Source organism: Peromyscus eremicus, chromosome 2 (assembly GCF_949786415.1).
Source record: "Peromyscus eremicus chromosome 2, PerEre_H2_v1, whole genome shotgun sequence".
In the NCBI taxonomy this organism is placed as follows: Eukaryota; Metazoa; Chordata; class Mammalia; order Rodentia; family Cricetidae; genus Peromyscus; species Peromyscus eremicus.
In genome coordinates, this window is record NC_081417.1 from 123,992,944 (window position 1) to 124,018,887 (window position 25,944).

Sequence of the window (25,944 nt, forward strand, 5' to 3'; positions counted from 1 at the left end):
TAACCATTTAGTAGACTCCAAAATTGATGGTTCTTAACATGGTATGTGCAGAATAAAGTTAAAGACAGGAAACACCCAAGAGCACGTGGTTCTGTACTGGCCCCTGAGGTAGAACTTTTTGTTTTTGCTTTAACCAAAAATTGTAACATGAAAGACAACTGGGAAAAGTTCATTTACTAATTTTGAGAACCTAGGAAAAAAGTCTGACTATAAAACTTGATGACACAAATGTGTATAATTAGAAAATATAAGGATTAAAAAAGGATTATCACTGAAAATATAGCACAACTTCAGCTGTTTCCTCCAAATTTACTTTATAATTGGGTGGATATAAATTAATAAACAGAAATTAAGCAAGATGTATGTAACAATTGAACAGAACCTGATAATCTAGCTTCAGTATTTCCCAAGTCATCTTTAAGTCTTTCCATCATGGGGTTCATCGGGAAAATAAGCAGCGTGTGAACACTTCGGCTGAATGTCAATGAACTGTATATGACATAATGTCTTCTATAATGCAGTTATGAAGAACCTTCAAGAAACTTCTGAATGTAAAAAAGTGTTAGTCAAACACTCAACACAATATAAAAGAATCATTTCTGATCTGTTAGGTGGAGAGCACTTTTGCTCATCATTTTTAACTACAATATCACTGAGTCAAAGGAACAAATCACCTTGAGAACAGAAGGCGAAATAAACACATGCTAAATGGATAAAACATTACATCTTTACTAGACCATCTCTACCTCTAACACTTCAGAAGTTTAGAGACTTAGAGTATTCTTACATTAATTGCAAGAAAAAGGAAAGGAGAGGTTCCTTTGAGATCACAACTATGAAGTCATATGGTTATACAAATCCTGCTGCATTGGTGTGCGAACATGAAACACATTTACCTTTCTTGTCAGTCACCCAGCAAGACTTAACGGATACCTTCCTAAGAAACAGACTAGATGTGTTTCTGTAACTTCAATAACCTCAGCACTACAGTAACAAGAGATGCAGTATCCTTTTGCTATGGTTCCAGACAGCGGGGAAAGAGGTCACAAGAAAGAGAATCAAAACTGTTACAGCTGAAAACTACTTCTTGTTAAGTTTCACCATGGTGCCACCTTCATTTTTACATAAGCATGGTGGCATAGTTCAAAGGTCAATAAATCAGAAATATTAATATTTAAATTTCAACTTGACTTTCAATTATCACCATATTAACAACCAAAACAATAAGATAAGACACACAAGGAAGGGGATATCAAATCCACTTTGCTAGTGTTGGTTTCCTGACACATCAACTCATTTTTAATAGAAAAGGGATAGTGCATCTCAGTTTGCTTACAAGCTAGGAGATCACTTTGAATTCTGCATTTCCTAACTGCAAACAGAATATAGCACTTACAACAGGTTATAAATAAACTGGTTTTCAAGCATAGAGCCAGCCCCAACGATAATAATACACTATTTAAAAAGACCTAAGGCAATGAATTCCATTTCCAATGGAAAAAAAGAACTGTGCAAACAAGCTTAAAACTACTTTTTTTGTGCCAGTGTTATAAAATGTAGCTTTTAATAAAACCTTGACCCAAATGCCAGTAACTTTTCAGAAAAGAATTTGGGTGGAAGGGAGAAGAAACATCTCATTTAGGAAGAAAAATAACAACTATCTTTTTCCTAATCTTCAATACACACAATTTAAACATGTACAGTTGCTGTAACACTTTACACAATTCCTATGTACTGGAGCAATAACAAGGTCTAATAACAATTATATTTTAAACATTGGGTCAAGGCTTTACATAAAAATACCATCCATCCTACTTTCCCCCGTAAGTTTCTAAAATATCACATACTTTCCTCAACATCTGCAGCCATCCAGGAATTTTTAGGAAACTTTTGTGCATGATCTTAATTCCTAATCCCTGGCTCTTTGGGCTCAGTGACAAAAGATCAAAACCACCAAAAATGATGGTTCACTTGAAGTCCGACGAGAGACCCTGGCTCAATTAGTCTCATAGGATGAGAGCAGAGCTGCATCAACCGGCTCCATGCAGGAGGGGCACGTGAAGGATCTCATCAGCCAGTCATCTATACAGTCCAGGTGATAGATGTGCATGCACGGCAGAAATCGGATTGGGTCCCCATAAACAAAGTCCATCATACAGATCACACACCTGTAGGGACAAGGAAGAAGTCAGAAAATTTCACATAAGTGGCCTATCCCAGAATAGTCTTTACAAAGACAGTGTTAACCCAAATGTGTGCGCGCACACGCATGCACACGCGCGCGCACGCACACACACACACAAGCAAAATACACACCAAAAATAAATAAATCTTTAAAATGTTTTTTTTTTAAAAGTTCCCCTGTTAACTCATTACCAACGCATGCAAACTGAAATTTTCCTAACATGCACTGACCCATCAATATTCTTTTATTTTGATCTTTTGTTAATTTATAAGCCTTAAGAGCAACTAACTGAGCAAAGAAAAACAGACTGCATTAAGGATCAAACTCATGCTGTGTCTAAAAATAGTTACATATTAGAGGAGATTGTGATGCTTTAGGTAGGAAATTAGATCAACTGTTTCCTTGCACTGATTTTTCAAAGTAAACAGGAGTAATATTCATTAACAACATGTAAAACCAGAATGACTAGGCCTGGAGTGGTGGTGCATGCTTGTAACTCTAGTACTCTGGAGAGCGAAAGGAGCAGGTGGATCTCTGTGAGTTTGGCCAGCCAGGGCTATCTAGTGAAAGACTGTCTCGAAAATAAAGCAAAAGAAAACAGCAAAACCAGAATGACTAATTCCAGTCTACTCCCATTGATGCTCTAAACTAAAACTGTCTCCTCCTTTAACACTTTCAAGTCCACTGCACTTTTCTATAGGTTTAAAAAAAAAAAACCCAATTCTATACAGAGGTTCAAAGCTAGTGCTCTAGGCAGACTTTGCTCTTCAGTACCAGGATTAATTAAATGGTGCTATAGCTCACACAGACAAACACCATCACAGTAAATTAGATGATCTGTGTTGATAAGGATCTTTCTCAAAATAACTGTCCCTATTAAATCTCAAGACAATAAAATTCCTCATCAGGCTTGAAAAAACTTTCAGAAGTTATGAAAGAATTCTCTTGTATCACTAAAAACTTTTAAACAGTTTTAATGGTTGAGGTTGATGACAAACTGTCCTCCCACTGACTTATGTGTTTGAATACTTGGACCCCAGCTATGACACCGTTTGGCAAATAAAATCTTTACACAGACCAGTTAAGGACAGGCCTTGAAGGCTATATAGTCTAGCCATCTATGCTGGTTAGTCTTTTGAAGGAACCTCCAGACTGGCCTGTTAGAGTGCACGTCTACAGAGCATTTTCTTTATTAAGACTGATGTGGGAGGGTCTGGATCACTGTGAGCAGTGCGACCCCTTGGCAGGTATTCCTAGGTGGTATAAAAAAGCCAAGTTGAGCAAGCCATGTTGGGAGTAATCCAGTAAGCATCGTTTCTCCATGGCCTCTGTTTCAGTTCCTGTCTGAACTTCCCCGGATGATGGACAGTAACCTCTAAGCCGAATAACTCCCCTTTCCCCTTCTGAGTAGCTTCAGTCAGTGTTTTACCACTGCAGCAGAAAGTTCCTAACACACTTGCTCCATTCTAGTCCTCAGCTTCCTCACAGTCCCACCAACACTGACAAGAGGAAGTCCTGCTGCCATGCTGTTCCCACCTTGAGACTGGGGTTCCCTGAAATCATGAGTTAGAATGAAGCCCTCTTCCCTTGAACTGCTTGTGTCACTTGTTTTTATCAAACAGTGAGAAAAATAACACAGCCATGTGCCCTAAGAAAACTTTTTCTTTTTTTTTTTTTGAGACAAAGTTTCTCTATCTATGCTGTCCTGGAACTCATTATGTAGACCAGGCTGGCCTCAAACTCAGAGACCTGCCTGCCTCTGCCACCCTAAAGTGCTAGGATTAAAGGCATGTGGCAACATGCCTGGCTAATAAAGTATTTCTGAATCACAATTTACTTAACTATCTCTCTATTGTTGGCCATTTACATAGTTTATATTTTTACTCCTCAATAAGTAAACATTTTGTGCCTAATGCTCTAGTATTGTTTGGCGTGGGGTGGGGGTATAAATGCCTAGAACCTTTAATTAGTTCAGAGTTTAAAAAGGGTTTAACCCCTATTTCTTTACAAAAGTTTAACTCCTTGGAAAACTGGTAAATCACTTTCATAAAATAAGCTAACAGAAACGTCACATTTACATAGGTAAATAGTTTTAACTGTCATCAACTGTCATCTAAATGGACAACTAGCAACTATAATGATCAGAATGCAAGATTTCTCCTTTATTGCTACATTTAACCTGGGTTTTCCAATATAGAATTTCATAGGCTTCCTAAATAAACAAGAAAAAGGCAAATTCCAAAAGCTAAAGTTTATGGTTGAAAAAACAGTTTAGTGGTAGAACACCTAGGTTCAATCTCCAGTATCATTTAAAAAAAAAAAAAAAAACTACATACAAATCTCTCAAATATATAAAATTACTACTTACTCTCGGATCTTCTTTTCTGATCCATCTCTTCCAGGGTCGTAAACTCCTTTAGGCAGATGCTGTATAAGGCCTATTCTCTGAGCTATTCTAATTTGTTCCTCTTCAGTCAGCTGAGTCGCTAGCCGAGTCTGGCTAGGTGTTGGATGATAGACGGGAACGGGAACTTGTTCCTAAATATGAAAAGTGCAGGGAAAAAATTGGTATTTTAAAACTCATTTTCGGGGGTGTATTAAATTACTTACCCAGAGAAGGAAAATGGGCCCTGAGATAAGTGGGAGGCTGGATAATCATGCAGCAGTCTTAACTGTATCTCACTGACTTTAGACACTTGTCTATATGATAAAAAAAATGGGAGTTACCCTTTACCACTATAACTGAGAATATGAGCATCTTCATCTTAGACACATTTCTTTAAAGTGCAAACAAATTTCAACGCAGACAAGTCCTACTATGATGCTTATTAACTACGTACAACACTGACCAAGTTATTTAACATCTGTGCCTCAACTTCTCATGTTTAAAGAGGGTCACTATAAAAGTTAAATGGGAACTTAAGTGTTGTCCTTACCACTATACATCAATACACCTGAAAGCTTAAGTATGTATCAGCTAGGATTACAAGTCTGCTACTCTATGACTGCAGAACAGCATTTCAAAATCAGTAAGAAGAAATGTACTGGAGGCAGATGTGGTTTCACATACCTTTAATCCCAACAGAGATTGAGAATCAAGGCCAGCTAGGGCTACATGGTGAGTAGAGGCTAGCCTGGGCTACACAGTGAGACTTTGACTCAAAAAATTGAAGGAAAAAAAGATTCATTGGATTTTAGTGAAAGTAAATTTATAAAATCATCCATGACAAGGACTATGTCTATATTTGCTCCTGTTTCTTTTCATCTTTCTGTTTAAGCCAAGGTTTCTCTATGCAGCCCAGAGTAGCCTCCAACTTCATCTGCCTCTGCTGAGATTAAAGGCAAACTCCACCCTGCACAGGCTCTGCTCCTCTGTATAGAACAGTCTTTGATAGGATAAAACAAAGAAACTCTACTAAAAAGTTACCTACCCCAGGGATTCATTTCAGTTTATTGTATCAAACATTTCCTGGACTCTACAGCCCATTGTTAAATACCTAGTTAAAGCTTGAGTTCAAGCCACAACACTTGAGTCTTTTGGTTTTGTTCTAAAGTGTATTTTTAGGAGTGACTGATAATGGTGGTCACTTCTGCCGCCGCCTCCTACCTCAAAACACAAACCTTAAATGTTTACCAATTAATCATTTCCTATATACAAGGAAACAGCATAGAAAGATAATTATAAACCAGTTTATGAAATCTAACTAAATCTGGCCTTCAAAAGTCTGTATAAGCATAAAGCAGCAGTAGAGATAGTTTGCCAAAACATACTTGGAGACTGGCTACTACTGAGTCCACTAGCTGTAACCATCTCTACCTAAGAATACAAAGATAGTTACTTTGTGTTTGGACCAACAGTAATTATCTGTGTCCTAGGCATATAATTCCAACTCAAACATTACAAGCTACATTACTGAAAATCTGCCTGGCGGTGGTGACACACGTCTTTAATCCCAGCACTTGGGAGGCAGAGGCAGGCTGATCTCTGTGAATTCCAGTCCAGCTTGATCTACAAGCGAGTTCCAAGACAGCCAGAGAAATCCTGTCTCAAAAAACAAAAACAAGATGGGCGGTGGTGGCGCATGCCTTTAATCCCAGCAGAGGCAGAGCCAGGAAGATCTCTGTGAGTTCCAGGCCAGCCTAGGCTACAGAGTGAGTTCCAGGAAAGGCGCAAAGCTACATACACAGAGAAACCCTATCTTGAAAAACAAAACAACAAAAAAAATTTAAGGTATTCATGTAACATCAGAATTCTGCAACAAGTCATTAAAAAATTAATGATTTAGACACAGGCACAATAAAAGCAAAAGGGAAAACTTGATGCAAATTACAATCAGCATTTCTTCTCCAAGTGACAATACCTGGCTTACTGCTTTAGATTTAACTTGGGTCCAAAACCAAACTATATTTCTGTTTCTTCTACAACCTTCTCAACTGAAAATTTCCAAGCTGTCTATCTGGGTTAATGACAGAGAAGTATAATGAAAAAGAGAAAATGTATTTAATACAATTTTAGACCTAGCACTTAAACACACATGATTTTGGAATATTACTTAATACCTCTGAACCTCAGGGTTCTAGAGAGCAAACCAGACCTTTTTTTTTTTTTTTTTTTTAAAGACTGTTATATTGGCAAGTGATGCGGTACATACATACAATCCTAGCACAGGGAAAGTAGAGGAAAGATTGCTTTCAGCTTAAGACCAGTCTGATCTATATAACAAGTTCTAGGTTAGCCAGGGATACATAGTACAAACTTATCTCAAGTAAATAAAGATAAATAAGAGGTAAGAAAAGCATAAATATACAGTGCTCAGTATCTAGGCCACTCCATGATGACCTCACTTAGTCACCCAAGGTGGCTAGTTCATCCTCTGATTCCTCTACCTTCCTCCTTTCCCTTTATTGTACTGATTTCCTTCCCTTTACTTATATTTCTGTATTTAGTGTTTGTGTTTGAGGTCAGAGAACCTCGGGGGAGTTGGTCTTCTCCTTCCACTATGTGGGTCCTGGGGATTGAACTCGTCCTCACATCTGGCATACCTATCATACCTATCACTTGCTGAGCCATCTCATGCCCCCAACTCCCCTCTTTTTGAGATAGGGTCTTGATAGGTAAGCCCATGTTGGCCTCCAGTTTTAGCTTCCCAAGCACTGCATTATAGTCTTATCCAACCATCACTGATGGGAAACAGATCTGTCCTACAAATCCAATTTTTGAGATAATATGGAATTCATAATTTGTAACTGGAGAAGCAAACATATTTCAAAACCGTATTTTCCTTAATGTTTTGTTTGATTTCTCACATGAATCTGCATTGCGGGTGGGGAGTTGAAAAGTATTTACCCTAAAGGGATAATTTTTTTTTTTTTTTTTTTTTTTTTGAGACAGGGTTTCTCTGTGTAGTTTTAGTGCCTGTCCTGGATCTCGCTCTGTAGACCAGGCTGGCCTCGAACTCACAGAGATCCGCCTGGCTCTGACTCCCAGTACTGAGATTAAAGGCGTGAGCCATCACCGCCCTAAAGTGATAATTTTAAATTAAAATGTTCCTCTAGGAAAATGAAGCATTGTAGAAAATACAATATAAAATGAACAGAAGACTGTAAAATATGGTGATTAAATATGCTCAGACAGGGCAAAGAGAAATGACAGGGTTAGATACCCACCCTCTCTCAAAAAACGCAGGTCCTGACACACTAAGAAAATTCTATATAACATTTGTTGTTGTTTTGGAGATCAAACCCATGGCCTTGTACATGCTAGGTCAAACTACATTTCCAGCTCCTTGTTATATATAATAAAAGCACCTATATAGAATGACAAATGTTGTCAATAATACTTTGGGGCTCTAACATAAATCAAGAAAGAAACATTGTGTATGTGTACCACATTTTATTTATCCATTCTTCAGTTGAAGGGCATCTAGGTTGTTTCCAGGTTCTGGCTATTACAAACAATGCTGATATGAACATAGCTGAGCAAATGCCCTTGTGGTATGATTGAGCATTCCTTGGGTATATGCCCAAAAGAGTGGTATAGCTGGATCTTGGGAAAGATTGATTCCCAATTTTCTAAGAAAGCGCCATATTGATTTCCAAAGTAGTTGTACAAGCTTGCATTCCCACCAGCAGTGGAGGAGAGTTCTCCTAGCTCCACATCCTCTCCAGCATAAGCTGTCTTCAGTGTTTTTGATCTTAGCCATTCTGACAGGTGTAAGGTGGTATCTCAGAGTTGTTTTGATTTGCATTTCCCTGATGATTATGTTAAGGAATGTCCTTAAATAAAATGTGGTACATATACACAATGGAATACTACTCAGCAGAGAAAAACAATGACATCATGAGGTTTGCAGGCAAATGGATAGATCTAGAAAAAAATCATCCTGAGGGAGGCAACCCAGACTCAGAAAGACAAACATGGTATGTACTCACTCACAGGAGGATACTAGATGTAAAGCAGGGATGACTGGACTGCTACTCACAACTCCGGGGAGGCTACCTAGAGAGCAGGACCCCGGGAAAGACACAGAGATCGCCCAATGACAGAGAAATGGATGAGATCTACATGGACAACCTGGACGTGAGTGGGGGTAATGAAGGGCAAGGGTCAAGGGAAAGAGAGCTTAGGGGAGCGGGAGATCCCAGCTGGATGGATCAAGAACAGAGGGGGAGAACAAGGAATAAGAAAGAGACCATGGTAAATGGAGACCACATGAGAATAGGAAGAAGCAGGGTGCTAGAGAGGTCCATAGAAATCCACAATGATACCTCCACAATAGACTACTGGCAATGGTTGAGAGACAGCCCGAAATGACCTACTCTCGTGATAGGATGGCCAATGACTGAGGGAACTGGATGCAGAGATCCACGGCCAGGCCCCAGGTGGAGCTCTGGGAGTTCAATTGGCGAGAAAGAGGAGGGTTTGTATGAGCAAGAATTGTTGAGACCAAGGTTGGAAAAAGCACAGGGACAAATAGCCAAACGAATGGAAACACATGAACTATGAACCAATGGCTGAGGAGCCCCCAACTGGATCAGGCCCTCTGGATAAGTGAGACAGCTGATTAGCTTGATCTGTTTGGGAGGCATCCAAGCAGTGGGATCGGGACCTGTCCTCAGTGCATGAGCTGGCTGTTTGGGGCTTATACAGGGACACTTGGCTCAGCCTGGGAGGAGGGGACTGGACCTGCCTGGACTGAATCTACCAGGTTGAACTCAATCCTCAGGGGAGTCTTTGCCATGGAGGAGATGGGAATGGGAGGTGGGGGGTGGGGAGGAAGGTGGGGGGTGGGGGTGGGACGGGGGAGAACAAGGGAATCCGTGGCTGATATGTAAAATTAAATTAAATTATAAAATAAATTTTAAAAAAGGCAAAAAAAAAGAAACAAATGAAAATGTAATATGTGCCTTTAATCCTAGCATTTGGGAGGCAGAGGAAGAAGGATCTGTGAGTTTGAGACCAGCCTGGTCAACACAGTGTGTTCCAGGACAGCCACGCCTACATAGAGAGACCCCTGTTCAAACCCCGCCCCTCCAACCCCCAAAAAAGAAAATGTAAAATGTGTCTGCACTATAAAGCTGGATTCATTTCCAGCATGGTAGAATATACCTGTAACCCCAGCAATTCAGATGGAGGCAGGAGAATCAGAAGTTCAAGGTCATCCTTGGCTACACAGCAAGTTTGAGGAGAGCTCATGTTACACGAGACCCTCTCTCAAAAATTGTTTTATTCAAGCTGGAGAGTATGATACAATTTCCGAAACTAAAACAATGCAATGGGGACATGCCTAAATAATATCCAAGGCTGGAAATAGTACAAGTCTGGCTTCTGGTGAAGGAAAAATAAAGTCACTACTAAAGAATGCAGCCTGTCACCAACAGCTGTATATTTTCAGCCAGTAGGAAATAAGAGCTCACTCTTGATTTTTCTCCTTACACGCTGCTGCTGGCACCACCTCCTCTCCAGCTGCAGTCTCTTACTGGGAATGTTTCCTCTAAATTTTGCCAGACTTACACTTAAGGCCATAAAAAGGAAGATTTGAAATTGTTGGTCTCAGTGTATATTTTGGTCCAGATGATTCATTAATTTTGACCATAAAAGGGGGGGACCCCAACAAAGCAAGATTACATTTATATGTAGTTCCCCAATGATACATACATGGAGAAATAAAAGCCTGCAGATCATCTATGATACTGAAACATTATTTTACATTTAATGGTATAAGCCAGAGTACCCTGCATGTTTGAAAAAGAGTGCTCCAACCAGGGAGGTGGGCTGGTATTTTTTCTTTAAGGCAGGGTCTCATGTAGCCTAGACTTGTTTAGTAGCCAAGGATGAACTTCTGATCCTCCTGCTTCTATATCCTGAGTTGCTGAGATTAGTCGTGTGCTACATCTAAGATTATGATTAGTGTCCTACACATCCTCACATCCCAATCTTCACTTAGGTTAAGCAAACAAGAACTCTACCATCTGAACCATAACCTCAGCTCATTTTATCAAGTTTAGGGGCTAGAGAGATGGCTCCACAGTTAACATTCTGAGTACATGCAGAGGACTCAAGTTCAGTTCCCAACATCCATCTGGGGGAGCTCACAACTGCCTGCAACTCCAGGGGATAGGATACTCTCTTCTGACCTCTGTGGGTACCTGCACATACCTGTACATACCCACACTCAGACATATTAAGAAAAAAATGTAGTCAGGCATGGTGGTGTATGCCTTTAATCCCAGTGCTTGGGAAGCAGACCCAGACAGATCTGTGAGTTTAAGACCAGTCTGGTCTATATAGTGAGTTCTAGAACAGAGATCTGCAGTGAGATACTGTCTAAAATTAATTTCAGAGCTAGAGAGATGGTTCAACAACTGAAGGAATTTGTCACTATGCCTGTCAAACTCAGTCAGACTACCCAGGAACCACATGGTAAAGGCCAGTACTTACTTCTAAATGTTATCCTCCAACCTCACACATGAGCCATATTACACTTACTTCCCACCCTGTCCCCCATTCCCCTCCACACAAAATAAAACAAGTGTACTTAGGCATCTCTCCCCCCCGCCCCCATTAAATACTATTTTGTAGGCTTTCTCTGGACATTTCTCTGGTTCACACTCAGGAGTTAAACTCTCCAAAAGCTTCTGAAGAACTGCCATTTTCCAAAGCACCAGTACCACTCTGAATTTACACCAGGAATGAATAGGTGATAGTCCCAATTTTCTCCTCTTCATCACCAAAACCTATTTGTCATTTTATTTTAAACACTCTAGTAGGTATGAAATGGTAGCTAATTGCGAACAGTGTTAATCATCTTTTGGTTTGTTGGCTGTTCTTTTTAAAAATTAGGTCCATGTTTTTTATAGGCCAAATAACACTGTCTAGAGAAACGACTTGCAAACATTTTCTTGCCTCCTATGGATCTTTTCACCTATTACTCTTTGTAGTATGTTGCAGGAGATTTGTTTGTTACTGTTCTGAGACTGCCGATGGAGTCAACCTTGGTTGGGGGGCAGAGTCACATTCAGCTGGCCGGAGTGGACCATTTTTCTGGTGGACTCAGAGGAAGCTAAAGGGACACATAGGAGGAATAGGGAGGGCAAGGAAGATGCACAGGCTTTTCAATCAGGGAAGGTGGAGAAGAGAGCAGGCGATCATTTCTACGTTGCTCCGTGGATCTCTGAGGTTTATGCCCTAATATTTAACTCTCGAGTTTTATTTTTTAATAAAACAATAAAAGAAGTCGAAATAGTAGCACATGTTTCCTTTTCTTTTGCTGAAGGTGCCAGGGATCTTACCCAGGGCTTTGAACATGCCAGACAAGTGCTCTCCCACTGAATTTATACCTCCAGCCACCAAGGCACAAGTTTTTAATTTTGATGAGACAAACTTATTTTTTTGTCACTTGAACTTTTGGCATCAGATCTAAGGAAGTTTTGTCTAACCCAAGGCCATGAGGATATACTTTGTTTTTTCTGAGTTGTATTGTTGGTTTTTAGTTTGGTTTTGTTTTTCTGTAGTCCAGTCTGTATGGGAACTCATATTAACAACCCCCCACACCCACCTACCACCAATACCACATAGCTTTGAAGGTAGCTCTTACATTTAGGTGTATGGAGCATTAATTTTTGTATGACAGAGAAAATGAGAGTTTCACTTTTTAAGTTGACATGTGGATATACTACCTTTTGAAAAATTGTTTTTTTGGGGAAAAAAAAAAGACATGCTAACATATAAGGAAGAATTCTCACCAGGCCTCACCCCTTGACAAAGAACTACAGGCAACTTGTGACAGCTGATAAGGATGTCTTCAACAAGGATGAGCCTCTAATTGGCTATCCAACTCCAAATGGTTAGCCCTGAAAATCCTACATATAGAGCAACACTGAACAGAACCTCTGAGGGTTGTATTTACATATTTTTATTTATATATAGAATATATGTAACAAGAATAAAGAGGCCATGAATTTGAGATGGAGCTGGAGAGACATGGGAGGGGCTGGAGGGAAGATATTATTTTAGTTAAAAATTATATTTTAAAAATTTCCTAAAGCCAGGCAGTGGTGGCCCATGTCTTTAATCCCAGCACTCAGGAGGCAGAACCAGGCAGACCTCTGTGAGTTTGAGGCCAGCCTGGTCTACAGAGCGAGATCCAGGACAGGCACCAAAACTACAGAGAAACCCTGTCTCAAACAAACAAACAAACACACACACACACACACACACACACACACAAACAAACAAACAAAAAAGATACAATTCAATATCATCTTGATTTACAGAGTGAGGTCCAGGCTAGCCTAGACCAAATAGAGAGACCCTGTTCAATTACAAACAAGAATAAAGCTCAGCTTGGTGGCACACCCCTTTAATTCTGGCATTCAAGAGGCAGAGGCAGGTGGATCTCTGTCAGTTCCAGACCTGCCTGGCCTACAGAGTGAGTTCTATCCAGAACAGCCAGGGAAACATAATGGAGACCCTGTCTAACAAAAAGCAAATGACAGCAAACAAAACAAAAAGCCCACCAAACAACAATAATCCACAAAGGACCACATTAATCAGAACCAATTTGTATGATCTGTCCTAATGAGCAAATCTGTTAGGTGGGGGCTTGTGCATGGCTTTCAGAATGGGAAGTGCATATTGAAAGTAAGGTGAGTTTTGATTTTTTTGAGATGATAAAAATATTCTAAAACAGACTGGAAATGGCTGCATAATTCTAAACAAAATTAATTATAGACAAAACAGGTGAAGTATGTGGTATATATCTTTATAAGGCTTTAAAAACCTATGTGGCAGACATAGTTAGATGGCTCAGAAAGGAAAGCTGCCTGCCATCAAGACTCAGAACCTGAGTTTGCCACCTCACTGATGCAGCACCCAAATTAACTGTTAAAACAAACAAACATTAAATGTGGCAACAAATATGTAAAGTAGAAGTTGCTTAAGCTCTATAAGCCTCAGTTATAAATATATGTAAATATATTTCTACAATATATAGTAGATATAAATGTTTTTATAGTTTCCTTTAGAATTTTTATCATTTATTTTAAATTATGTGTATGTATGTCTATGTGTGGGTATGTACATCTGGGTAAAGGTGCTTTGAGTCATTGGTTCCATTGGTGCTGGAGTTACAGATAATTGGAAACTGCCCTACATGGGTGCTGAGAAGTGTACCCAGGTCTTTTGGAAAAGCAAGCAAGTGCTTTTAACCACTGAGCCATTTCTCCAGCCACCACCTCCCCATTTTTGATACAGGTCTCATTATATAACCCTGGCTGGCCTGGAACTTGCTATGTAGACCAGTTTACCTTGAAACTCAATCGGCCTCTGCCTCCCAATCATTTTGGCTTAGGCTGGCCTTAAACTTCTGATCCTTTTCTGAAGTGCTAGGATTATTGGCAGAAAATGAATCCATGTATTAAGTATTAAGCAGCACATTTCATCACTGTTAAGTACTCCCCTATCCACCAAAAAAACTGCTATTATTCTTTGGGACTATTCAAGAAAGAGGCTCTAATGAAAAGTAATTAAAGTCAACATATAATGATTTAATATTCACTTGAAAAGGGAACCAATTCAATGAGCTGGCAAGAGATATCCAACTCTAATCAACACTGATTCATTCCATGACTTAAGAAAGCTATAACCATTATCAACAGAACTATCAATGTATGAACACAAAAGGATTAAAGGGAGCAAGGTTTAATAATGCCATTTTTAAAAAGTTATGCTTGCCAGGCATGGCTTGGCACCCCTGTAATCCCAGTACTTTCAAGACTGGGTCAAGAAAATTGTCCTCAGTTCTAGCTAACCCTAGGTCATACAGTGAAATTTTATATCTCAAAAACAAAGTAGGCTTATTCTGGGACACACTTTTCCATGATTTAAATAAACTGGTTAAAAACTGTACAACTAAGTTTTTATAATCTCTTTTGTATTTTAAAGTTTTTTTTAAATTTTTAATTAAAACATTTTTTTTTGACAGGGTCTCTCTACATAGCTCTGGCTGTCCAGGAATTCACTAAGAGAGCTATCTGGCTCTGCCTCCCAAATGCTGGGATTAAAGGTATTACCATGCCTAGTCTTTCTTAAACCTGAGTTTGGGCTCTAGAAAACACATGGTGGAGAGAGAAAGTCTGCAAGTTATCCTGACCTCACATGTGGCTGTGACATGTGTCACTTCCCCAAATAGTAAATACATGAAAAAAGATTAAACAAAAAATCCAGTCATCGCTGGGTGGCGGCGGCGCACAAAGCCTTTAGTTCCAGGACTCAGGAGGCAGAGGCAGATGGATCTCTGAGTTCAAGGCCAACATGGTCTACAAAGTGAGTTCCAGGGCAGCCAGGGCTACACAGAGAAACCCTGTCTCAAAAAACAAAACAAAATCCAGTCATTCCCAAGAAAATTTATACTTCAAATGTTTTAAAAGTACAACAATGGCAGCTTAGCAGTACAGTGCTTGCCTAGTATTCACAAAGCCCTAGGATGCAATCCCAGGTACCACAAAACAACCAACAAATGTTGGCCCTATTTACAAGTACAGTAAGAGCAGGAAAAGAATTATCTTTATGTTCTAGCTCTTAATATAATCTCTCAGGTTTTCCTTTTTCTTAGTATTATATGGAGAACAATTACTATTATTTTTATTAGCAAAATATATAATGTCTCAAATGCCTAAAAATATATGTGTGTGTATGCATATATATATTATTTTTCATTTATTTAAGTATTCGTGGTTAAGTGGTCAAAACAGTACTAGCATGCTTAGGACATGTGATGCTGAAGATGGAGCCCAGAGGCTTTGTGCTAGATAAGCAATCAACCAACTGAGCCACATCCCCATTTATATGTTACTTTAACTGCACATGATTCTACACCTCCCTGAACTCTAACTCATGTCTTCCACCTACTGATAATTCTTTCAACTGTAAACTTATCTAACCAAGGCACCTTAATTGTTTTTACTCACGTTTATAGTAAGGTTCCATAGGAAGCCTTCATCAACTAAATGGCAAATTCATGATTCACTACACTATCATATAGTTATGCAGACTCAAAAGTCTGTATTAGGGACTAGAGATGGCTAAGCAGCTAAGAGCACTTATTTCTCTGGCAAAAGACCCAGGTTCCATTCCCAGCATCCACAAATGGCTCAAACACTGTAACCCCAGTTCCAGGGGATCAAACAAGTATGCATGGGAGGTACACATATGCATGCAGGCAATATATTCATACACATAGAGTAAAATAATTAAAAAATTTAAAAGCCCATATTAAACAATTTAATACTAATAATTTCATACTAGTCTTATACTAGTCTTACCTCCTGAACTAAAGTGTCAGCTAGTTCCTTGAAAGTAAGGGATTCCTCACTTCTCCTTTCTCCTTGCTGTCTAACACATACTGAAAGAGGACACAGTGGGCTCAGGGGATAAGAAAGCACGCTGACCTAAGTTTGATCCCTAAGACCCACACAGAAGAGAACCAACGCCTGCAAGTTGACATGCACTCCCAACCCACATGAAATAATAAATTTGAGGAATGTTTTTTTGAATATTCAGAAGTTTAAAGAATTTCTACTGAGAAATATATTTGGAGGGATGCTCCTCATTTCCATACTTTCAGATTCTTTAGTTACTTTACTGTATGCTTTCCAGTTAACTAACAAGATAATTATTTATCTGGCTCCTGAGAGCACACACCAGGCTAGTTATTTAAATAAAAGGTATATTTGTATGACTGGAGATATGGCTCAGCATTTAAGAACACCTACATACTGTTCTTTCAGAAGACAAGAGTTAGGTTCCTGGAACCTACATCAGGCAGCTCACAACTAACTCCAGCTGTAAGGGATCTGATCTCTTCTAGACTCCATGAGCACCAACACACACACACACACACACACACACACACACACACACACACACACACACACGAATATGAAAAAAAAAGAATCTAAAAATCCTGTACTTGCTAATCCAACATTAAGTAGTAGCATAAGAAATAAACTTCTAGACATTTTACAGCACAATTTTCCCATTTTGTTTTCAAAAACATGAGACTTAGCACCTTAGTATCACTTAAGCTTACAGTTTAGTATTACATATAATCGTTACCATTATCTACCTCCAAAACTCAAACTGTCTACCTACTAAACCAAGCAACCTGCATGTTCAACCTGCATCCCATGGCCATATTTCATAGGACAGCTGTATGTGGTCCAACACATTTTCAAATGACATCATAACGTCAAAACCCCTGTTAATAACTCTTCATTTACTTGATAACTTATTTGAATACAGAATAGAAACCTATCATCTTTAACCCTGTATCTGAAGGCAATACTTGGAAGACACATACTCAGAAAACAGCAAAAAATGTATCATTTCTTCCTGGGGGGCACAGGTGCGTGCGTATAGTGGTTGCACACTTGTGTGTGTGTGTGTGTGTGTGTGTGTGTATGTTGGCTGCATAACTTTAATACCAGCAGTTGGAAAGGGACAGGCAAATAGCTCTTTGAGTTTAAGGCCAGCCTGTCCCACATAGTAAGTTCCAGGTCATCCAGGCCCAAATAGAGAGAGACCCTGTTTTCTGATTATATCTGTGAGTACCCTCCAATTACTATTCCCATTTCTGGAATTCACTCTGGCTAAAATATAGTGAAGAAAAACAAAGAAAAATAAAAAGTAACTAAGGAAAAAGAAAGCAAAGAAATGACACATGTTTGGGGGGTTTTTGAAGAAAAAATTCACAGTCGCTATCTGTAATCATTTTTTCCCATTTAGAAATAAATAAAGCCCTGAAAAACAGAAGCATGCTGGGCATGATGGCATATGCCTATAATCCTAGCATTTGAGAGGTGGAGGTAGGATGACTAGGAGTTGGAAGTCATCCCTAGTTACATTTCAAGTTCAAGTCCAGCCTGAGATACTTGAGACCTTGTCACAAACAGGCACACAGAAACAAAAAATCTACTGAGCATATTCTCAAATGCCTTGAACCCCAGCACTGGGGGCACAGGCAGGTAAACCTCTTACTTACTTTGAGGCCAGCCTGGTCTACAAAGTGAGTCCAGGACTACACAGAGAAAACTTGTCTCAAAACCAAACAAAAGACTCTGTCCTATATCAACTATTTTATTTTTATGAAATTTTGAAATCTAGAATCAAGTTTTATTTAAAAATTAAGGAAAATCAAGTGCAGATTTTTTTTATACCAAGTAACATCTCATTGCCCCATCTTCTCATATTACTCTATAATTAGCTCTAGAATTAAACTGTTGACACAGACTGTCCTACTCTTAAAGGAACAGGCATCCTTAATAACATTTAGTTCAATGACTCAGTTCAAAGTCAGACACAAACAACAAAAACTTTAACAACTGTCACAAATAAAAGCCAGGGTTCTGTGAGATGGCTTGAGGTAATGACACTTGGGACGAAACACGCAAGCCTGAAGATCTTGAGTTTGATCCTTGAACTCCCATGAAAGTGGAAGAAGTCACGTGAAAAGTTAACTCCTGATTATCACACCTATGCCATAACAAAAGTGCACCTGGAGTTGTGTGGGTGTGCACACACACAATTTTCCTTAAGCAAAACAAAACAAAATGGAGCGATGGTGCAAGAGGCAAGTGGACTTCTGTACCTCTCAGCAGGCGGGTAGGCAGGCAGGCACACACGCGTGTATACACACACACACATACATACATACATACACACACACACACACACACACACACACACACACAAACACAAAACCAAAACAAACAAAACAAAACAAAAACCCGAACCAGAGAAAGCAACACCATTCAGTCTAGTTGGACTACAAGTTGTGTAAGAGAAAATACAGGGCTAGAAAGGCAGAGTAAAACCACAACTTTGAGTACTTAGAGATCAGTGATTAGTCACAAAGAACCACTAAGGATTAATCCACAAAAGATCTGATCTGGGGCAAGGAGGAAGGGAAGGGTAGAGAAGACATCAATTAAGCTATTGTTGCAGGAATTAATGAGAATCTCAATTAAGTTGATGACAATACAGAAGAAAAAGGGATACTTCTATGCTAGTCAGTCAAACAGTCACTGGGTGTCAATATTTTAATTTGTTTTTCAAACAAGGTCTGATGTCATGCAGGCTGGCCTTGAACTTCTGCTCCACCTCCTGCATGTCTACAGTATTTACAGTGCTGTACATCAATGAGAAAATCTGAAGTTTAATATATCATTCTCATTTGAAGAAGTTGATCTGGAAAACCAAAAATTATGAAATCTCTAACAGCTAAGCTGGGTATGGCAACACACACCTTCTGGACTGCTATCTGCTCTACATAACCAGTTTCAGACAAGCAAGGGCAACTTAATGAAATATATTTTATGTATGTGAACCACACACATGCAGAAAACCACACAGACCAGTGTGGGTGGTGGAAATGGAATTTGGGTCTCCGGCAGGAGCAGTAAGTGCTTTTAACTGCTGAGTCATTTCTCCAGTCCTGATAGTCTAGATTTTTAAAGAACAGAAGCTACTTTTTAGTAAGTATATAGGACAGACTTGGACTTAAAAAAAAGTTGTTTGTGCCTATGTTTGTGTACCAAATGCATGCAGGATCCCACAGAGGCCAGAAGAGGGCACTGGATCCCCTGGAACTGCTGTTATGGCAATTGTGATCCACCATGTATGTGCTGGGAACAAAATCAAGGTCCTTTTCATAAAGGCTTTTAATCACTGAATCATTTCTCCAAATCCTCTAGACTAAGCCTTTAACAACAAAAAATGTACTTTAAAGAGCCTTATTCTGGACTGTGGGTTCAGTTCACCTATATGAGCTTAAATTTGGATCACCAGCACCCACTCAAATATAGGCTGAATGGGCACAGTGAGGCACATTACATTTGTAACCTCAGTGCTGGGAAGGTAGGGACAGATAGATGTTTGGAGCTCTTTGGACATCAAGCTCAGCCAAATTGATGAGGTCCAGGTTCTGAAAGACCCTATCTCAAAAGTAAGATGGGGCTAAGTAAGCATGGCGGCACCAGTGCCTTCAATCCCAGCACTAGGAGGCACAGACAGGGGTATGTTAGTTCAGGACCAGTCTGTCTACTTTGATCCCAGCACTCGGGAGGCAGAGGCAGGTGGATCTCTGTGAGTTCAAGGCCAGACTGGTCTACAGAGCGAGATCCAAGACAGGCACCAAAACTACAAAGAAACCCTGTCACCAAAAAAAACCAAACAAACCTGAATAGTGAGAATCTCTGGTCTCCATTCATACATGCAAATGATCATATACAGAACACAGAGAAGCCTTATTCAATCATAACTAAAATATCCAAATATAAATGTTGTTTTCTTGTTTGTGAAAGTTCTTTTTCATATTTTACTTGTAAGCACTAAAGCCAGAATTTGATAGCAGGTCCATGTGAGTCTAAAACTAAAGGGAAGATGGTAAAGTAATTGCTATAAGCAGAGTGACCTGACTTTGGTCTCCAAAATCTATGTAAAAAAGTTGACTTTGGTAGAGCTGGGTAGCTGGAAACAGGTGGATCCCTGGGGCTCCCTAGCCAGCCAACCTTGCACCAAATTAATGAGACCCTATCTAAAAAAAGTCTAGGCGACAGCATTTGAGCAATGACAGCAAAGGTTGTCATCCAGCCTCCAGACATACATGCACACATAACCATACTCACAAAAGAAAACCTATACTTGAAGCAAGCAGAAGGACTGTTGAGTTAGGACTAGCCTAAATCATGGTATCAGATCCTATCTATCACCACCACCAAAAGTATAGGACAGGAGATGACTGGTAGATCTCAAACTTAGCTAGACATGACAACTCCTACTTGAAATCCTAGGACTTGGGAGGGCAAGGCAAGACTGACTGAAGTTCAAGGCCAGCCCGGACTATACACTATGAGATCCTGTCTCCAAAACAATCCATTCCAAACTAAAGATCTACAGTGGAGTTAATCCTGATAAACCCACAGTAAATTGAAAATATCCTTAGGTTGAAGATGCATTTAGTGTTATCTTCCCTACCAACATCAGAGCTTAGTAATATAGTACAGTTCAAAAGTATCAGTTCTTTAATTATCCTTGTGATACCCTGGCTGAAGGAGAGCTGAAGACTGCTGCCTAGCATCACAGAAGAGTAACACAAGGGTGTGGTGATGCAAGCCTGTGATCCCGCACTTGGGAAGCTACTGAAGGAGGTCAAGGTTAACCAAGACTATATAGTTTGTTCTGAGAAGGCTTGGAAGACATATAAAGACCCTGTCTCAGAACAAACAAAAACCAAAAATCTCCTGAGATTATAAAATATCTCACTAGTATAGGAAAAAAAAAATCAAAATTCACAGTATAGACTATCAGGTACTACTTTTACACCATTAAAACTGTAAGATGAACCAACACAAGTCAGGACAATCTATAAATCCTGAAAATTGAGACATGCCAATCTACATATAGTCACTCAATAATAAGCTCCTAAAATAAGCTCCTTAACAGAGTGTCACCCTCAAATTAACATACTAATACTTTATGGATAGAGATTTCAAGCATTCTTCCATAAAATGTATACTTTGTGGCAGGCAATAAATATGTAGGACAAAAAGTGAAATTATTTTAATCAATAATTGTTTTAAACCAATTCTTATATTTAATATTATCAGCATTTGTCTTTTTAGGTTTGTTTGTTTATTTTTTTTTCCTTGAGACAAGAATCTCAGGCAGCCAAGGCTGACCCTGAACTAATCTTCCTGCCTCAGCCACAGATTACAGGTGTGTTACCATGCCTGGGTGGCTTTTGATTATCAGGAGTTTAAGGTCATCCTTGGCTATACAGCCAGTATACAGCTTGGGCTACCTGAGACCCTGCCTTTTATAAAGTTTCAGGAATGTAGCAAAGTGTTTGCCTAGCATGTGTGAGACCTTGTGTGTGATCTCTAGTATAGTCCCTCACCCAAAATTTCCCTCACCACCAAAAACAAAAAGTAAAAACTTGAAGGAGGTAATGGAATCAGTCATGCATTCACAGTGAAGCCTAGGGAGTAATCCAGTAAAAGAACAAACAGGACAAAGGTCTGAGACCTTGACTATCTTATAACAGTCAGGAGGCCAGGGAGAGAACTGGTAGAGGATTTAGGAAAACACTAAGAATCTCTCCAAAATTAAACATGGATCCATTAAAGAGCTTAGTAGAGTACTGTGGTCCCATTACTCTAGCTGCTATATTGAGAACATGGTACAGAGAAGAGGGTGAAAAAAAAAAACAGAACCTGGTATGGTGCTCACACCTGTAATCTCAACACTCAGGAGGCTGAGTCAGGAGCTTAAGTCTCAGAGTGAGACCCCGTGTCAAAATACACAAGAAATAAAGACCAAAAAAATACAAAGAAATCAGCAACAACAAAAAACTTGAGAAACGAACACCCAAGATACAAATAAGGGCTCCATGCAAATGCTGGTCACAATGGTGCATAATCAGTTTACTTTGAGCTAGGTTTTGTTTGGTGCACATATAAAACCCAGAGTCTCACATACTAAACATGTACTCCACCATTAAGCCACATGTCCAATCCAGGACGTCAAGCCCAAATACAGTCTGTCAGTTACTGTCAGTAGAAATAGCTGGACCTTTGCTTTATAGAGCTCTTGGCATACCTGTATACTGTACAACACAAATACAAGAACTATGTTTTAAGTACTTGTCACAGGGGAAAAGGAATACAAACTCATGCTCCTTTAATTTTATAATCAGATATTTTCCATTTAAAGCCCTATTGCAACTAACTGAGTCTATTCTTTTTTTTTTTTTTCTTTTTTGAGACAAGGTCTCACTATTTATTCCTGGCTGGCCTGGAACTTGATATATTAACCAGGCTGGCCTGGAACTCAAGATCCACCACTTCTGCCCTGCCTGCACCTCCCTACTACTGGGATTAAAGGTGTATACCACCATGCCCAGCATGAGTCTATTCTTTAAAGAAACAAGTCAACACTACTGTATTTATTATGTTAATTATATACTATTTCTTTTTAAAAGCCCAGATATAATTTACTTTGGACTACTACTTTCCCAAATCATGTAAAAAAATATATTAGTAATATATTATAACTTCAAGGGGATATTATTTCTACAGCTTTCTTTTAAAAGTTCTTGAGATAGGGTCTCATTCTATAGCCCAGACCAGCAAAGAACTCACCATGTAGTGATGAACACAAACAGAACTCACTATGTGGAGCTGACTGTCAGCAATCCTCCTGCCTCAGCCTTCCTTCCAAGTTCTAGGATGACAGGCATGAGCTACCATGCCAGACTAAAGTTTTCTTTTTATGGTCTCATCTTTTAAAGTAACCATTTTCTTTCGATTCATATTAACTTTGCATATCAGTATCTGGGTCATTCATTTCAGGAAAAGGCAACCACAATACAATTTCCACTGTCAAAAATAACACATTCCAAAAAAGTACTGGTAATACCAAAACCTATCATGATTTGTCTAGTCCCTCTGGAAAGGACAAAAATATAGTTCCCATAAACTCTAAAATTATTCTAAGGACAACAGAGAAAGCAACAAGTCAGATATTCATTCAATTTTCCTAGAAAGAGGCTAAGAAGTATAGATTTTTTTTTTTTAGGGGGGAGTTTGCTTATGACACCTAAATAAATACATTTGTTGAGTAGCTACTGTAGAGGGGGAAACAGTAAGCTATAGACAACTGAAAGAGGCCTGGTGGTACAGGCCTCTAATTCCAGCAACTCTGAAGGCTGAGGCAAGCACAAAAGTTCAAGGCCTGTCTGGGTGACATCATGAGACACTAACAAGTTTAAAAAAAAAAATGAGAGGTGGACTGGAGTTATAGCTCCGTAGTAGTGTTTTGCTAGCATGTACAGGGCTCTCAGTTCAATTCCTGCTACTGATAAAACATCCAGATTCCATTTAGTATCAGTCTGCTCCTGGAGCAATTTAAATAAATTGGGAGAAATGGGGTACATAAATACAGTAAATACTGCATTTTTATGTGACAAATTGCAAGAAACATTGAGAACAGAGCTTCTATTCTTCATTTATCTCAGTTATTGAGTATCTACTATGAGTCAGATGCTGGGGTATAAAAGCACCTGGAAAATGTCCCAAATTCAGCTTATACAAGGGGAGGGGAACACATAGTTCAAGGATGAGACACATAACTACCTAAACAAAGATACTAAATTATTATAGGCACAGTATTGCTTATGTAAGTGTAGAAGGTTCGTGGGGGACATATCCAGGAATTCATGGAGGGAGGGAGGGGAATGTCAGGACTTTAGATACTGAGCTGAGTCCTTAAAGAGGATTAGATGTTCACCTGGGCAACCTTGGTGCAAAGGCTCCTAGCAGAAAGATCACCTGGAGTCTTGAAGACAAACTTGTCAACAGCCTGGTTTGGTAAGCTTGAAATAGAGAGGCTTCTGCAAGTCTACCATGAAGACTGGACTAATAATGTGCGTGAAAGACCCCTGAAGGGGGTCAGAAAATCAGCATATATGATCACCTCTTTTGCCACATAAGAAACTGGTTTACACAGAATTGAGAAAACACTAAACTAGATAATGATGTCACCACATAAAAACAAAGGACACTGCCCAGTTACAAAATCAACCTCTCTTCAGGAAAATACTAAAGATTGTATTCAAGCCCACCAGGGAGTTTACTCAGTATCATTTAGAAAGACCCATTCAAGAGTCTTTGATAAAGAGAAGGCCTTTAGTAGCAGATGGCGTTTTCCAAGTCACGCTGAAAGGTCTCTAAAGTTCAAGATAATCAAGGTTTTATTAAGTCAACTTATTTAAAAGGTGTGTCACAGGGGTGGAGCACAAAGAGGAGGAGCTTAAAATTACCACCTATGTATATATAAACAAGTAACTCTTTATGAAGCTGGGGCTAACATCCGCACTTGGAATTCTACCTCCCAAATAGATGGTAAAAAGGACGTTCTACCAGAACCAATGGACAAAGATAGGGTAGGAGTGGGGAGGATTATATACGAAAACACATATGGAGGAGGGGGGGGGTGACAACCGACCCACAACCCATAATCCTGTCGGCAGTCTGTTGAGGAAATCACACAACTCAGACATAAAGGCAGGAAAACCATGTCATCCTTAAGCTAACTCCCAGACACCGGCCAAGGGGATGTGATCACATACTTTGATTCCTGAACTCAAGGACAGAACACCTTCCCCAGACGCCACCCAAGGGGAAGGCGAGAAGGATCGTTCTCTGGCCGGGGACTGGGCAGCAGCAGACCCCCTCAAGGCCAGCCCCCGAAGGGGTCAACGCCCCCCGAGGCTAGGCCCTGGAGGCCAAGGGCAGAGGGCCTGGGCCGCCTCCCCTCTCACGCCGACACACACACACACACCCTCCCCTACCTGATATGGCGGCGGCGGCTCCTGATCTGGCTCCGTCCCCTCGCCAAAGCTAGCCCGGTCGGACTGAGACTCGTGAAGCAGGGAGATGTCATCCGAGGTCGGGGATTTGAGGCAGTTCCCCATCTTCCGGGGCTGGGGTGTGTGCGTGAGATCTGGGTGGGGGGGGGGGGGAGGAAGAAAGCCGTGACCCGGTCTCTCCGCACACTCAGCGCGGAGCTCGCTCGGCGCCGCGGGGTCCGAGGCGGCAGGCCCCGGGGCTCAGGCGGCGGCTCCCCCGCGCCCCGGCGCCGCCGAGGGGCCGCTCATGCCAGCCCCCGGGGCAGGGGGCGCGAGGCTAGGCCGCGGGGCTGCAGCGGGGTCGCGCCGGGAGCCGGAGGGGGGCGGGGGCGGGGAGACGGAGCGCTTCCCCCACCCCGCCCCCCGCGGGGCGGCGGCGGCGGCGGCGGCCACGGGGCTGCTGGGCCTAATCCAGGTCAGGAGGGGGGGGCGCGGCCGTCGCGGCTGCCTCAGCTGCTGCCTCAGCTGCTGTTGCCCCTGCCGACGCTGGAGCCGCGGCCTGGGGCCTCATCCTACTCCGCCTCAGCGCGGCGGCGGCGGCGGCGGCGGCGGCGGCGGCCAGAACGAGGCCAGCCGGGCCTACGTCATGCCGCCGTGCGTGCTGTGTCCCCGCCCCGGGCTGCGGGCGCCCCGCCCCCAGCGTGGCGCCGAGTTTTAAGGGACTGACTGTGTGCTTTTTATTGTTGTTGTTGTTGTCGTCAGTCTCCAGCGTTCCCCCCTCTGTGCCCCGGCTGCACCCCGCTCGCGGTCTGCGGCTAGACCCTTACCTTGCGCAGCGTCCTCAGAGACTGT

General features: G+C 40.8%; 1 protein-coding gene across 1 annotated transcript; it reads right to left on the reverse strand.

The window, feature by feature from the left end:
- Positions 1-705: 705 nt before the first annotated feature.
- Positions 706-25,944, reverse strand: Rnf11 (ring finger protein 11). Its single transcript, XM_059254703.1, has 4 exons — positions 25,920-25,944; positions 25,096-25,247; positions 4,554-4,723; positions 706-2,168 (listed from the first exon to the last, which is right to left on the reverse strand). Exons 2-4 carry the CDS (start codon positions 25,216-25,218, stop codon positions 1,997-1,999), a joined length of 465 nt encoding a protein of 154 aa, XP_059110686.1. The 5' UTR covers positions 25,219-25,247; positions 25,920-25,944; the 3' UTR covers positions 706-1,996.